Here is a 14,526-nt window from a genome sequence, read left to right on the forward strand (position 1 = left end):
CCCCCCCCCCCCAGTAGAAAAACAAATGGTAAAATATTGCTGAATTTGAGGCCAGCCTCCCAAAGGGATTAAGTTCCCCAGTTGTGTCCGAATCAAGCTCCAGTGACAAATAGTTGAAGATGATATAAAACAATTGGGCCTTGATTGACTACGCTGATAGGCATAAATGACATCTTCTGTAACATGCCGATTCGAGGATCCTTTGCTCTTTGTACATCAGACTAAGCTGTAAGAGATATGGTGCCTCCGCAGTGTAGGCACTACCATATTGCTCACATCTGTGGCCCATCTGTCCCATGCCCAATCTCTGATGGAGGCCATCACCAGATGCTTCAGCAGAAGATGCAAAAATTGCATTTTCCTCATCTTCCCCCACGGTTAGTCTCATCCTGACCCCTTCTAGTTAGAGATTTGCTTTAGCCCTGCAGCATGAGGTTTTACATCCATTCCAAAATGTGCATTAACTACTCTTGCCCTGGCTTGACTCACTGCCACAGAACTGCCCAGACTCATTTCCTTTCTGCTTTCAGGTGGGGCTTTGGGGATGGCAGCCCAGCAGTGGAGAACCTGCTGTCTCCCCCGTACAGTGCTCAGCTGCCTCGCCCAGATCCGCAGGTAGAACGGGTGCAAGTGCTGGACAGAGTTGCCCACACTTACACTCAGCCAGGTAAGAAAAGGGTGGCAGGTCGTGGGGAATTCAGCAGGGCCCCTAGTCTTGGATCATGGCTCCCAAAGGCAGAGGAGAAAAAAGGCAGAAAGGGGACAAAGGAGGGAACCAAGAGAGGGGCAGACAGAACTCGAGGTGAGAGACGATGGCATCACGAATGTGCAAGTAACTGAAAACAGACTGAGCCCCATGAAAATGATGACTTCTTCCTCTGGTTATAATACTTGCAGAAGATCCAACTCCCACACAAAACCACTCCACCTGGCTATGTCTTTTCTGCTTCCACAGGTGACTACCTGGTGACCACAGAGGCCGTCAACAAATTTGATCGAGTTCAGCAGGTGGCTAAAGTCCGGGCTGTCGTCCCCATAACTACAGTGGCAATTTTGGTGACTCCCACTTACCCACTAGTGAATGAAGTTATCTGCTTTGAGGCACAAGCCTACCCTTCCCCCTATGGCATCATATACTCCTGGGATTTCAATGATGGATCACCCACACAAGAAGGAGTGAATTCATTGGTGAGCCACAGCTTTGGGAAGAGCGGCGTGTATAATGTAATCCTCCGAGCCAACAACAGCTTGGGTGAGGTACCGTCTGACGTGGCTGTTATGGTCAGTGATGGTGTCATGGGTCTCCACTTGGCCTCCAGTGGACCAACTGAGCTTGGTTTAGCCACAGTTATTAATGTCACTTTGGACTCTGGCACAGATGTCTGGTGGTCTTTTAATATGGGGGATGGGTCCATCTACAGCAACCTGTCGCTAGGCATCATCTCTCACACTTTTCCCATGGAAGGCAACTACACAGTGATGGTGACAGCTCACAATGTAGCCTCTTCTGCCCATGTCTCCACTGTGGCTGAGATTTACAGGCTCCAGATAATGAACATCCTGGCACCCATCTGCCTTCCCAGTGGGGAGATAACCCAGTTCCAGGCAGTAGTGACAGGGCCAGGGAAAGGGGTTCAATTTTGCTGGGATTTCCAAGACAGCAGCACCCCTTTGGTCCGACATGGTGACCCCACAGTCCTTCACAGCTACCCAGCACCTGGGACCTACCGGCTGAACCTGACCGTATTGGGCATGGTAAGCACTGCCTCTCGCCAGCTGTCCATTTGTGTAGAAGATCGAATCCGCTCGGTGAAGCTGACAGCGCTGAAGCTGGCCATAGCTTTAGGGGAGCCCCTATCCTTCCAGGCTGAAGTGATTCCAGCACCAGACCTCCAGCACCAGTATCAGTACCACTGGGATTTTGGCATTGGTGAAGAGCCAGTGCCCTCGAGGTCTCCAGAAATCACATTCACCTACTTGGAGAGCGGATCATACCAGGTGACGGTCACTGTGTGGAACAAGGTGAGCCAGCAGAATGCCTCGCTGGATATCATGGCTCAGAGGGTGGTTGGCACCATCACTATTCACCACAGTGGTGAAACAGGAAACTTTCTGGCATTGGCCACCTCCTACCTCTTCACAGCAGAGGTTCCCGTGGACATTGTCGCCACCTTTGTGTGGGACTTTGGGGACCGTTCTCCCCCACAGGTGGGTCAGAGCACCTCCCATACATATCTCACAGCTGGAGACATCACCGTCACCTTGAACGGGGAGAACCAGGTCAGCCGGAGGAACGCATCGCTTGCCCTGGCAGTGTTGACCCCAGTGAGGCTCCTGGCCATGAGTCCTCAACAACCAGTTGGTGAAGCTGGACAAGAGGTCACCTTTGAAGTTTCTCTGGCTGCAGGGGACCACGTTCACTACTTCTGGGCTGTAGGTGAACCGTGTGACTTTGAGGAGGGGGCTGCCACATTTTCACACATCTTCCCTTCAACCGGCATCTTCCTGGTTTTTGTCACTGCTGAGAACTCGGTGAGTGCAGAGAAGGCAAATGTCACTATTGAGATTCAGGAGAGAGTCCAGGGTGTTCAGATCCACAGCAAGAGCGTGGTGCAGGGAAGGTACGTCGCGGCTGCTGAGCCCTTTATGGTAACGGCTGAGGTTACCCAGGGCTCCAACATCACCTTCTGGTGGACCGTTTCTCAAGGGCTGCACCAAATGTTGGCTGCAAGAGGACAGTCGCTCATGTTCTGTTACAACAAAAGCGGGGAACTTCTGATGGAGCTGAGAGCTGCGAATGCGCTGGGAGAAGTGTCCAGCAGCCTTCCCCTTGAGGTGGTGGAGAGGGTCTATGGTGTGAGGGTCCACACAGCCACCGACAGCGTGGCTGTGGGGAAGCCAGTGAACCTCACCGTCTTGGTGACCTCTGGGACTGGCTTGCTTTACTCCTGGCATGTACAGGATCACGTACAGCCTCTGCTTACCAACTTCTCATCTCTATCCTACACCTTCTCCACTCTGGGCTCCAAGCTGGTGCTCGTCACAGTCTCCAATATCTTAGGATCTAGCAATGGCTCCACAGAGCTGAGAGTCCAGGAGCCTGTTTCCAGGGTGACTTTCACTGTGGAGGGAACCACTCTCCCGTTTTTCTTGAAATCAGACACATCGACACAGCTCTGGGGCTCAGCGGCCACAGGCTCCGATATCACGTGGGAGTGGCAGCTGCACAGCAAGGAGGAGAAGCAGATCTTCCATGGACAGAATATCTCCTGCAGGTTCAAGGTAGCTGGGGTCTACCAAATAGCCCTTCGAGCCTGGAATGACATCAGTGAGGAAGCAGCCTCGTCTCCTGTGTCCATCCAAGACCCTGTGGCTGGGCTGACCATGGAAGTGGACAGGGAGGGTGTGTGCACTGATGACAGGGTATTCTTTAGGCTGCACACCCTGAAAGGCACAAATGTGACCTTCGCCCTTGACTTCCCCACTCTGGGGTTCAGCCTGGATGTCCCTGGAGGGGTCTATCGCTCTTCGTTCCCAGTGGCCGGTTATCATCCAGTGCTGGCATCTGCCTTCAACAACGTCAGCCTGCAGACAGCATCCATTGTGGTACATGCAGTGGAGAAGGTGAGGGGGCTTCATCTCCTGGATTGCTGCCCAGCTGTCCTGGAGGCCAGCAAGGAGCTGGTGCTCACCGCTGTAGTGCGAGCTGGGGAGAACATCACCTTCTTCTGGACCTTCTGTTTGCCTGGATACCTGGACTATAAAGCAGCAGGTCAGCAGGTGGGGTACATGCCACCCAGAGAGGGCAACCTCACCATCCGAGTCGAGGCCAGCAACCCATTCTGTGCAGCCTCTCTGAGGGTGACTGTGCCCCTGCAAATGCCCATAGAGGCAGCCACCTTGACTACCAATGGCACCCAGGCTTTCGTCAATCAAACGGTGATGTTCAACGTGCTGGCTGTGGGTGGCAGTGATCTCCACTTGAAGTGGGATTTCGGGGACTTGCAGGAGACCGTTGATGGAGGGAGGGACTGGAGGGCATTTCACCAGTTCAGCCAGCCTGGTGACTTCTTGGTGGAGGTGAAGGTCTACAATGACGTCAGCTCTGTGCTGGCACAAGTGACAGTTACCGTGCAGGAGCTAGAGTGCGATAGCCCTGTGCTGAGGCTTATGGAGCCACCTGCCACCATCCCCAAATCCCGCCCCAGTTACTTTGAAGCCAGCGTGGACCTGAAAGGGTGCACGGCCTACAGGGCTCAGTATCGGTGGGAGGTGTTCCGCAGCCCCGGCTGTCAGCACCTGGATGAGGCCAGCCTGGTCCCATTGCATCACGTGGATGTTCTCACCCCATCCCTCATCCTCCCCAAGCTCTCCTTGGACATCGGCCCTCACTGCCTGCGCTTCACCACCTCCTTGCAGCACACCCCTCTGGCCCAGGTCCTTTCTCTAGACATCACCGTGATCCCCAGCAAGCTAGTTCCAGTCATCCGAGGTGGCTCATGGAGGAGCTGGTCAGCTCAGCTGGATCTGGTTCTGGATGGCAGCAGCTCATATGATCCTGACATGGGGATGGATGGAGACACCTCTCTGCAGTATCACTGGACCTGTGAACTTCAGGTAGGCAGAAGAAATCAGAAAGCATGCCAGGCTGCAGCACACCTTTCTAGAGCTGGGTGGGACAAGCGGCTTCTCTCAGCACTGTCCACATGGGACTGGGGCTCCGAATGCTGTGGGTGAGATGCTCGTTACACTGGGGGGATTCAGCTGGGCTCCAATGGAGTAGGAGGCAGGGTAAGTCCAACCCCGCCAATGGGTCACCCTTTCAAGCCCCCCACCTCCTCTTTCCACCATACCCACATCCACAGTTCACACTGGGGGTTAGATGACCTAATGTATCCTCATCATCCTTCCTTTTCCTCAGCAGGAGGTCAAGAAGAGGGGCCCAGGCATGAGTTAACCAGGTCTCTTTCTCTCTCAGAACGCATCCTCAGCACCATGTGCCTCTCCTCCACTGCAGGCTGGTGCCAACATCACGGTTCCCCATGCCATGCTATGTAAAGCCACCGCTTATTTCTTCACTCTCACCATCTGGAAGTCTGGGAAGGAGCCAGCCTCTGTGGCACAGATGGTGAGCTTCAAGTGGGGAGTTTCCAGGAGAGCCCTGCTCAGGCTATGGAGCTCTTTGGGGAAGGAGGGTGAGGTGCGTACAGTGCAGCAAGTCCACTGGGGAAAGGGTTTGCTGTGACGCAGAGGCATTTGCCGCCTTCTCAGGACGAGGCTGTGGGCTGAGATCCCAGAGGTCCCCCTTTAAATCCCTAACCTGTCTTTGGGGCCACGCAGGATTTGGTGCTCAAGCTCATGGATTGCAGTGACTGTTGATCCCCGTCCTTTTAGGACTGGACATGTCTATCCAGTGTCTGGAGATGCCCTGTGAAAGGCTCCCGACTCCAGCCTATGTACCTGGTCCCTCCCTTGAGTTTCATTTTGTCACATCCCAGGAGCTCATGTCTCCCCTACTTTGTGCTGAGGTCTCACTCTCTGTGCACCAGGGGCTTGTCCTTTCTGCTGCATTGAGTCTGCTCTGTTTCCTATGGGTGGCTCTTCAATGGGCCTTGTTTTCTGTGGTGGGTTGCATCCAATTTGTGCCTGCAGGTCTGGATTGAACCTGGCCAGATCCTACCCGTGAGCATAGACTGCCGTTCCTGCAGTGCCCTGGCAAGCTACGAAGTCAGCAGGAGCATCCATGTCACACTGTTTGGACAGTGCGAGAGCTGTGACAACAGGACCATGGTGAGACCAGCTTATCACAGACCCCTTTGAGGTTCTCCTACACACCCATCTCCTGCTAATTGGAGGCTCCCTGCATTTGGTGTGGGTGTAAACCTGATAATCAGTAATTTTATGGGGAAATTAATGTTGTGCAGGAACCAAAACATCAAATTTGGGTGGTTTTGGATGAAGAGAGACCAAAACATCAATATTTAAAAATATTTTAAATAACTGTTTCCAAGATGTTTTGTTTCCAAATTTCCCAAGGGGAAATGCTGCATTTTAGAAATGCCAGAACATTTTATTTCACCATGTTCAAAATGAATCGGCCCAACCTCCTAGCATTTTTCATTCACAAATGGACCCAAATGAAAAGGGAGGGTAAAAGCAAGGGAAGAAAACGAAACAAAGCCCTTATTTCAGGGGAAAGGAAATATTTGGAGTAGATACCAAGCAAAATTATTTTTTAATTTCGCCAACAAAAATCTGTTTTCGTTTGATCCAAACTAAATCCTGGCCTCCCTCCCCTGTTTTTCTTCAGTCTACCCCCCTAGTCCAAAAATTCATTATTTGTACAGCTCTAGTTTTGATTTTTTTTAATGCCCCTCCCCCTTCAAAGCTCCTCCCCCCACTACGATGTCAGACTCCAAATGCCTACAGCAAGGGTGGGCAAAATGCAGCCCGTGGGCCGGATGTGGCTGGCCAGGCCATTCTACCCAGCCCGCGGGGCCCCTAAAAAATTTAGAAAATTAATATTTCTCTGCCCCTGGCTGCCTGTCATGCAGCCCTCAATGGCTTGCCAAAACCCAGTAAGCGGAAATAATCGCCCGCCCCTGGCCTACAGGCTCCAGAGCTCATGTAGCCAGTCTGGGCCTGCACTTGCCAGGGCCACCCAGGTGCTTGATCTCAGATGATCCCTGGGGGGCACATTGGGCTGTGACTGATTCTGCTCCCTTTCCACTGCAGGAGTTGCCACAGTCGCTGGGGGAAAAGGAGTGTTGTTGAGGAAGCAGGTCAGGGAGATGATTTAGAGAGCAAAACTCTTAGATAAGGATGCTGGGAATCAGGACACACGGGTTCTATACTTGACTCCGTGTGACCCTGAACAATTCATTTAACCTCAGTTTCCAATATGTAATATAGAATCAGAGTTGAAAAGGATCTGGAGGGTCATCTAATCCAAAGCCTGGCAAAAATGTATGATGTGCTATTTCTATATGACCCCAAGCTCATCTTGAAAACCTCCCACAAAGGAGATTCCACAACTGGCTTGGTCATGGTGTGCTGTTTCATTGTCCTGCCAGTCAGGGAGGGGTTTTTTGAGATTTAATCTAAATCTGCTTTGTTGCAGTTTAAATCCAACAGGCCAGTTTCTTTATGGTAGCCTTTTAAATCCTTGAAAACGGTTGTCATGCTCCCCAGCCTTAAAGCTCCTTCTCAGCAAACTAAATATGCCTCCTTCTAGGCATGGTGTTACTTCATCATGCCTCCAGGAGGCTGCGAAGCTCAGTCTGTAAGTGCTTCTGAGAGGCTTGGATGACAGGCACTGGAGCGTGGGTATGGGATATTGATAATCCTCTGTTTCCCTCCCCAAGCCAGGCCAGCGAGGTCAGGCCATGCCAATGCCCTATTGTCAGGGCTACTGTCTTACTGTTAGCCTCTCTCTGACCCTCACAGTACAAGTGGACATCTCAGAGTTCAGATGGGCAACCCTTGACCTTGGACAATGTGACCACTTCCACGGGGGACTCGAACCGGGACCTGGTGATCAGACAAGGGGTCTTGCGGGATGGGGTGAATTACACGTTCACAGTGTCAGCCTTCCAGCCCGGCGGGGAGCTGCAGGGGAGATCCAGCATCACTCTAACCCCCAATCACCCTCCCCGAGGTGGGCTCTGCATGCTGAGACCGGAGCACGACCTCTATCTCCTAGAGACACCTGTCTCTTACCACTGCACAGGTCAGGGTCATTCCAGGCCCATTCCTACTAAGCCAAAGTTGATCCGTCAGGGTGTCCCTTGGGCAGCTGTCGACAGGGGAAGAAACAACCTGCAGATACCAAAGAACTGAGAAGTGGGAAATTTGCCTCTTAGCTAATGTTAACGGGAGGGTGGGAAAGACTTTGTGTACCCACCCTGACAGGATGGCATTGTATATGAAGGCCTGACTGTGGGACAGATGTGGATCTGAGCTCTGCATACAGAAAGGATAAGCGATCTGGTTTACAAAGCCAATGACGTGCTCATGGAGAATTGGGAGGCTTGACAGTGGCTTACAGGTCTCCATCTCTTGCTTAGATAAGACTGTGATGTGGAGATGCTGTTTCATGTTGCAAAGCAAGTAGGGATTGCATGCGATAGGTGGAGAGTACAGAACTGGAAGTGTGGGAAGGCCTCTGCCAAATGGGGTAGGAGGAACCCGCTGGGCTGCAGGACAGCAGGATCTTGTAGGTCATGGCATGAAGGGAACCCAAGAAGCAGGGATTGGGGTCAGACTGTGAGGTCCCCCAGGACTCCCATTTCTACTCTCTCTATCCCTGCCTCCCCTCCCCTGCACTCTCAGGCTGGGTGGATGAAGACAGCAGCCCGGTGCAGCTGATTTACACCCTCATCGCTGAAACATGTCCTCCTGATGGGAGGCGCTGCTGGCAGTTTTGTCTCTACCGAGGGGTCAAGTCCTCCTTCAGTGCCTTCCTGCCTGCCAGTGCCAACGGCAGTCAGTCCGTAGTCAACGTCTTGGTTGAGCTGGAGGACTCGCAAGGAGCAAAGACTTTGGCCTTGAATCGGTGAGTGTGTGGCATGTCCAGGGAAGGTTCAAGGCCCGATTGTGTTCTGGGAGAAACCTGGGCCCAGAGCTAGGACCAACAGAAAGATCAGGGAGGCAATCAGTAGTAATGTCTTGGGACGGTGCTTTGGACTGGAACGTGGCCTGGTTCCATCCATCATGGGCCACTGTTCCCCACGGCAGCTACAGGGAGGGGGGCAGGTGCTTGGTGTCCCTGGGATAACTGTTTCCCTCGTCCTTCCTTGCAGAACCCTGACTCTGAGGATGCCGCAGCTCCCGTCAGGATCCCTCACCATCACCAGCTGGCTGAAGAACAAGAGCCAGTCAGAACTGTGGGGCATGGTCCAGCAGGGAAACCCCCAGGAGGTGATCCCATACTCCCTGGCCCTCATCACTGTGCTGAATCAGGTAAGGGCTGTACAGACCTTTTCCACCCTGACGTACACCTGCAGGTACTCAACATTCACCCATTTGTACAAACACCCATGTACATGCACGCATACACTGCACTGCCCAGCTGAGGGGTCGGGCCTGGCCTGGTTTGCTCTTGTGTGTGCTCCAGAACTCGGGGAGCCAGAGGGACAAGGAGGAGCTGAGGGACCGGATCTCCATCCGCAGCAACGTCACCATGGCAGTGGCATCCTTGAACATCTCCAGTGTGAAGGACGTGGCCCAGCTGAGTGCTGCACTGCAGCAGTGTGTGGTAGGACCTACTTTTGCCTTCTTTCTCTGGCCTGGGTGCGTGATCCTGGCCACTATCTTGGAAACAGGTTCTTCACTCAGAGCAATGAGCTTTCTTCCTGGAGGACCTGCCACCTTTCTCATTATCAGTGTCTGCTTTCCTACTGTGCTGGGTTGAAAATGGCCCTGAAGGATCTCTAAGTGCTGGTTGGTGGGTCTGGCCATTGGTTTCCTCAGGAAATCCTGGAATGGGCGAAAGGGGAAGTCTATGAGCCCAGTCCCTCCCAGACTCCTCCCAGCAGCAAGGGAAGGAAAGCAGGGAGAGGACAAAAATGGCAATATATAGGGTGGACACCTTTTGGCAGGGTCAGTGGGGAGCAGGAGGGATATGCTGGGGTAAGGGAGGGAGATGAAGAAGTGAGCAGATAGTACTGACTCCCTTGTGCAGGGAGAAAGAAGGGGCTGGTATGGCCAGGAAGAAACTGCAGCAATGGGTTTTGTCTAAACACCACTGCTGGATTAGCTAGAAAGGAGCAGGGGGGACAGGTCTGAACAGGAGCCATAGAAGAGCAAGATCCAAGGGGAGGTGGCCGTGATGGATTCTTGCTTTCTCCCTGAGGGTCAGGCAGGCAGATCTGCCGGACTATGACCCTGGGGTCTCTTCTTCCATCCTCAGGCAGTCCCAGAAGAGCTCAGTCCTGAGAGCTGGGCCATGACATTGGCAGCAGCCCACAGAATGATCAGTGTTATCAGTGTGGAGACAGAGGAGGGTCATGAGACGCCCACCTCTGCGGGTCGCTGCATCCTGGGGATCCTGGGTGAGCCACACACTGGCAGTGCCACACTGGAGGATGGGAAGATGGGAGGAAGAGGGCCCTACCCCTGGGATCTGGGATCCATGACTCTTGCTACAATAACTCTCTGACTTGGTAGCCAGCAGGGTCTGAATTACAGGGGAGCTCGGGGGACTGAGCCCCCCCATAAGAAATGAGAGCCCCCCTGTGAGATTTGAAAATCATAACCTGGGGTTGGGGGTCACTTAGGCAGACTTGTTAATCAATGAACCAGTTTAACTTAGTGTTAAACCCCCGCAAGAGTCAAAGTGTAATTCAAACCCTGGTAGCCAGTAGCAGGCCAGCTCTGTCTGAAGTGAGACATTGGCTTCATAGCTATGGGTGCTGCGGACAAGTCCCTGGTCAATCTAACAATGTTCTGCCCCCAGACGGGATAAGACTGTCTTTCTTGAGAGCTTTCTTGGGTTGGAGGTGAAGGAGCTCTATGGTCATCACCCTAAGAAATGGAGATGTAGAGTTGAGAAAGAAACGGCTGATGGGGGGAAGCCTCTGACCTGTGCAATCTCTTTTCCAGGGAGCTTGTTATCTGCGTTGGATGGAGCCCCTCACCCAGATCTCTCTGGGGCTTCTGGCCTCAGCGTGGCCTTGTCTGCCTTCAACCTCACCTGCGCCCTGATGAAGTCTCTGATGAGGTCCCGGGTCCTGAATGAGGAGACCCTTTTGCTGTCTGTCTCAGAGATCCACATGCAGGGCAAGAGGGCCAACTCTCCCAACCTGCTGTGCCTTGCCCCCGCAGAGCAGTGCCTCTTCTCCCTGCCTAATGCAGTGGCTGGGCAGCTGGCAGGAAGCCAGGAGGTGGTGCAGGTCCTCATGGACATCTCCATCAACCCCTTCCCATTCAACTATTATGCCAACTCCTCCATCTCCACCCATCTGGCGCTCCTAGAGTTCACCACCCCAGAAGGGGCACCCATCCCAGTCTACAACTTGTCTGGGGAGGCAGCCATTGGGCTGAGGCTACCAATGGAGCAGCAGGAGCTGCAGAGCTCCCCTCCAACACTGATCCTCATCCCTCCTGGGGAATCGGTCAATCTCACGGTGAAGGCCGCAGCAGGAAGAAGTGCCGCAGGGGTGCACCTCCACATGACTGTCACGGTGCAGGAAGGTGAGTCACTGGCAGGGAATGAGAAGGCCAGACTTCTTCTGGTCTGAAGTGGGTCAAGCTGGCCTCCTTCATCCAGCTAGGTGGGAGCAGGAGTTCCCTGCCTCTGGGATCATAACTGTCTCAATAACACAGAGACACAATGGCCCTCAGCTAAGTCCCTCCTATGCAACATAATGTGCTCCATCCTGGAGTTTTAAAAATACAGCCCTCTGGGACCTGAGTCAGAGGTTGGGTGTCCACGCACCATTGGGTGTCCATCAGGGTCTGCAGAGTCTGTCATAAGAACACAAGAACTGCCATTTACTGGGTCAGACCATAGGTCCATCTTGCCCAGTGTCCTGCATCACACAGTCCCTTGATTCATTCAGCGGACAGTGGGTGCTAACCTGTGTGCTCTGTGCAGGGTCCCCTTCTGGATCCCTTGTTATTAACCTTTGACCTCACTCCCATTCCTGTTTTCTTTTCAATTGCCCGGTCAGTTGATGTGTCCCTAGAGGCCTCCCTTTAAAGAGAAGCTTATAGATTTTTTTTCATGATGGACTTAAACTTGACTCCATGGCACAACAAATAGGCTTGTGTCACACAGTGGCAGAGAGAGGATGCTGAAAGGGAGAGTGAGCTGGGTCTGACCAGGGTTTTTCCCCACTGCTCCTCTCTCACTTGCAGCCTCCAGCATTTAAGGTCTAGGAAGTTCTGATTCAGAGGCCATGCCCCTGACTCCTGTATTTGGTAGCTACTGATACCCCTTTCCTTCCATAATTTGCCTTTTATGGATGTGGCCACCACAGCCCTGAGGCAAAGCTGTTTCCATTCAGCACAGGGCAGTGGTAGGCGTAGATGGGTTCCATGAGTGACCTGGGTTCGGAGAGTCCCTTGGCTTGTCTGCATCATAAGCCCAGCATCAATGCTTGTCTGCATCATAAGCCCAGGAGTCCAATGCATGCAAAGAAAATGGTCCTTGGGACTCTTAACTTCTGTGCCCTTCCAGAGCATGCAGTCCCCCTTCTCCCAGATGTAGTACAACTGCAGGTTGCACTAAATATTGCAGTGCCGTTGTGAGTGCCTAGCCATGTCTTCCCAGGTTTTGATCCCAGCCAGGAGAGAGAGCCCTCAGTCCATCTGTATGGACACCACATGCCTTTCCCCAACGAGTGGCACTATGCCTGGAAGGAAGAAATGATCTTTCCTGGTGGCTTGGAAGGGGACAGCAGTAGGGAAGTCACCATCCTGCTTTCATCTCCGTAAGTGTCCATCCATCTGCTACACTGGGATTTGCAGGTTTCTTCCAGCAATGTCACTCCCTGGAGTTTGAGGCTATGCATAATGGGAGGGAAATAATGTGTGTCCATGAGAAACATCTGTGATCCCAGTGGTGCATGCCCCAGCACGGCACCGAGGGTGTTCTCAAAAGAAGTCAGCACGTGGAGAGTGGTGAAAGCAGGAACAATCAGTGGCACCGAAGGAAATGCCCAAGTCTGTGTTCTGACAACCCGACATGTTATGTGAGACATTGCTTTCCAGGGTCAACTGGGTGGCATGGGCCTGGACACCACAGCCTAGGCCCACACAGCTGCAATGTCTCTCTCTACCTGTGCTGCACGGTGTATCCCAGACCCCAGCTGTCTTGGTGTTGTACAGTGTAAGGGTAGGAATGGACAAGGATCTAAGGGGCTGCGTGCAGTCACAGGTGTGGAGCCCAAGCGGTGCAGTGCATTTGGTCCACAGTGTTTGACACTGAGTCAGGGGGGCATCAGGGAGGAAGTCAGAGTGCTGAGGCTGGGCAGGGAGGGGGAGTTTGGGGTGAGTTCATAAGACCAAGAGGCAGCCAAAGGGTGGTAATAGCTCCCAGGCAGTGTGGGACCATGTGGAACCTGCCCTGAGCATTCGAGCAACACCCCTGCCCCGCTGCTGTGAGTCGCTCCCCTTTGCTTCCCATCCAAATGTGTCATGCAGTGTACCTGTATGTTGTCAAACAGCTGCTGGATCCCACCCCAGAGGCACTTCAGGGGTGGGTGAAGTGACCCTGGATCTCCAGTTTGTAAAGACCACTGAGGTTCTTTGGGCTGATGAGGGCTGCAGAGCTGTGAGCTCATTGCTATCACCTCCACTTTCCAGCCACAGCTTCAACCGGACCCTCTGGGACTACCATGTCAACATCTCCAATCTCTTCTCCCGGGCACCTGTTACTGCTGCCATCACTGTCTTTGCCAGCCTCTGCCAGTACTTCCACTTCCCCAGCATGCAGTGGAGCACAGAAGGCGTGACTCCAACAGCTGCTACCAGCCAGAAAGAGATTGTGTGTCTGACCGAACATCTCACCGTCTTCGGAGCGAGTCTCTTTGTGCCGCCGCACAGCATCATCTTCCTGCCCCCGGTAAGCAAAGAGCAGCCAGTCCCAGCCAGGCGAGGAAGTGTGGTCAGTTGGGATCCATGCCAGTGGTGTAATGCTGATGAGTGCCATCTCGGCCGGTGCTCTGAGGATAGACCCTCCAGGTCAAAAAAAGTCCTCCTGCTCTAGTCTATCAGCCGCCTCTGTGGCTTGTACGTAGAGAAAGCTTTGTGATGTGCACTCGCCGGTGGATTATCACTGGAGACTGACAACACGGGTGGGGGTTCCCATGTGTGAAGAGCTGTGGTGGGAGCCATAGAGCCAGGAAGCTCTGTCTTCAAACTAAGTGAACTAGTTGAACGCAGCTGGATGTCCTGTAGCTGCTCGCCAACTCCCGTGCGGGAGCAACACAACTCACTTTGCTATAGGGACTGCTGAGGGAGAAATTCATCCTGTATCCCAGAGATATCCCACACTCGTGGGGTCCATTGGCTGAGGCCAGTACAGAGGCCATTCTCTCCATCTACTGGATATCCTATGCTAACTTAGTATCTTAGCATAGGATATCTTAGTAACTTAGTATCTTAGGATATCCTATGCTAACTTGGTAATACCAAGGAAGGGCACTTGTAGCTCACTGGCAAAGGAGACCAAGCTGAGGTCCAGAGAGCAGCTGTGCCTATTCCTGCCATGTTTGGTCTGGGGCTTAAATGGTGTGTGCGCCTCAGGCTGACCCTCTGCACTGAGCTGAATTCCCCTGTGGGGGAAGGGGAGATGCCTAAAAGGAAAGGGAAGACCCCTGTGTGAAATGCTGAGCAGCTGAGTCTTAGCTAGGCCTGCAATAAAGTCACCCCTGTGACTGAAAGCTGAGGCCAGTTCTGTTGGTAGCAGGCGCTGTCTGGTCTCAGGATTCTCCGACAGCATCTCGCTTGATCACTTCCCCTGCATTGAAATGTCCGGTCACATCTCTGGAAAGCTGGGTCTGCTCTTGAGTTAAGTGCCAG

The 14,526-nt window shown here is 53.1% G+C and overlaps 1 protein-coding gene across 3 annotated transcripts in view; it reads left to right on the forward strand.

The window, feature by feature from the left end:
* LOC109297763 (polycystin-1-like) overlaps positions 1-14,526 on the forward strand; it is a 79,047-nt gene that overhangs the window by 19,528 nt on the left and 44,993 nt on the right. For all 3 annotated transcript variants that reach the window (XR_002097411.1, XM_019517786.1, XM_019517794.1), the window contains exons 15-26: positions 531-667; positions 956-4,617; positions 4,979-5,128; positions 5,653-5,790; positions 7,447-7,729; positions 8,332-8,554; positions 8,802-8,961; positions 9,116-9,256; positions 9,911-10,052; positions 10,603-11,193; positions 12,275-12,434; positions 13,309-13,567. Coding sequence is in view for 2 of the 3 variants with exons in the window: in XM_019517786.1 (XP_019373331.1) it covers positions 531-667; positions 956-4,617; positions 4,979-5,128; positions 5,653-5,790; positions 7,447-7,729; positions 8,332-8,554; positions 8,802-8,961; positions 9,116-9,256; positions 9,911-10,052; positions 10,603-11,193; positions 12,275-12,434; positions 13,309-13,567 (6,046 nt within the window). In the remaining variant the exon portion in view is untranslated. The remainder of the gene's footprint in view (positions 1-530; positions 668-955; positions 4,618-4,978; positions 5,129-5,652; positions 5,791-7,446; positions 7,730-8,331; positions 8,555-8,801; positions 8,962-9,115; positions 9,257-9,910; positions 10,053-10,602; positions 11,194-12,274; positions 12,435-13,308; positions 13,568-14,526) is intronic.

The sequence above is a fragment of the Gavialis gangeticus genome, unplaced genomic scaffold (genome assembly GCF_001723915.1).
Source record: "Gavialis gangeticus isolate Ggan-Ray unplaced genomic scaffold, GavGan_comp1, whole genome shotgun sequence".
Taxonomy (NCBI): Eukaryota; Metazoa; Chordata; order Crocodylia; family Gavialidae; genus Gavialis; species Gavialis gangeticus.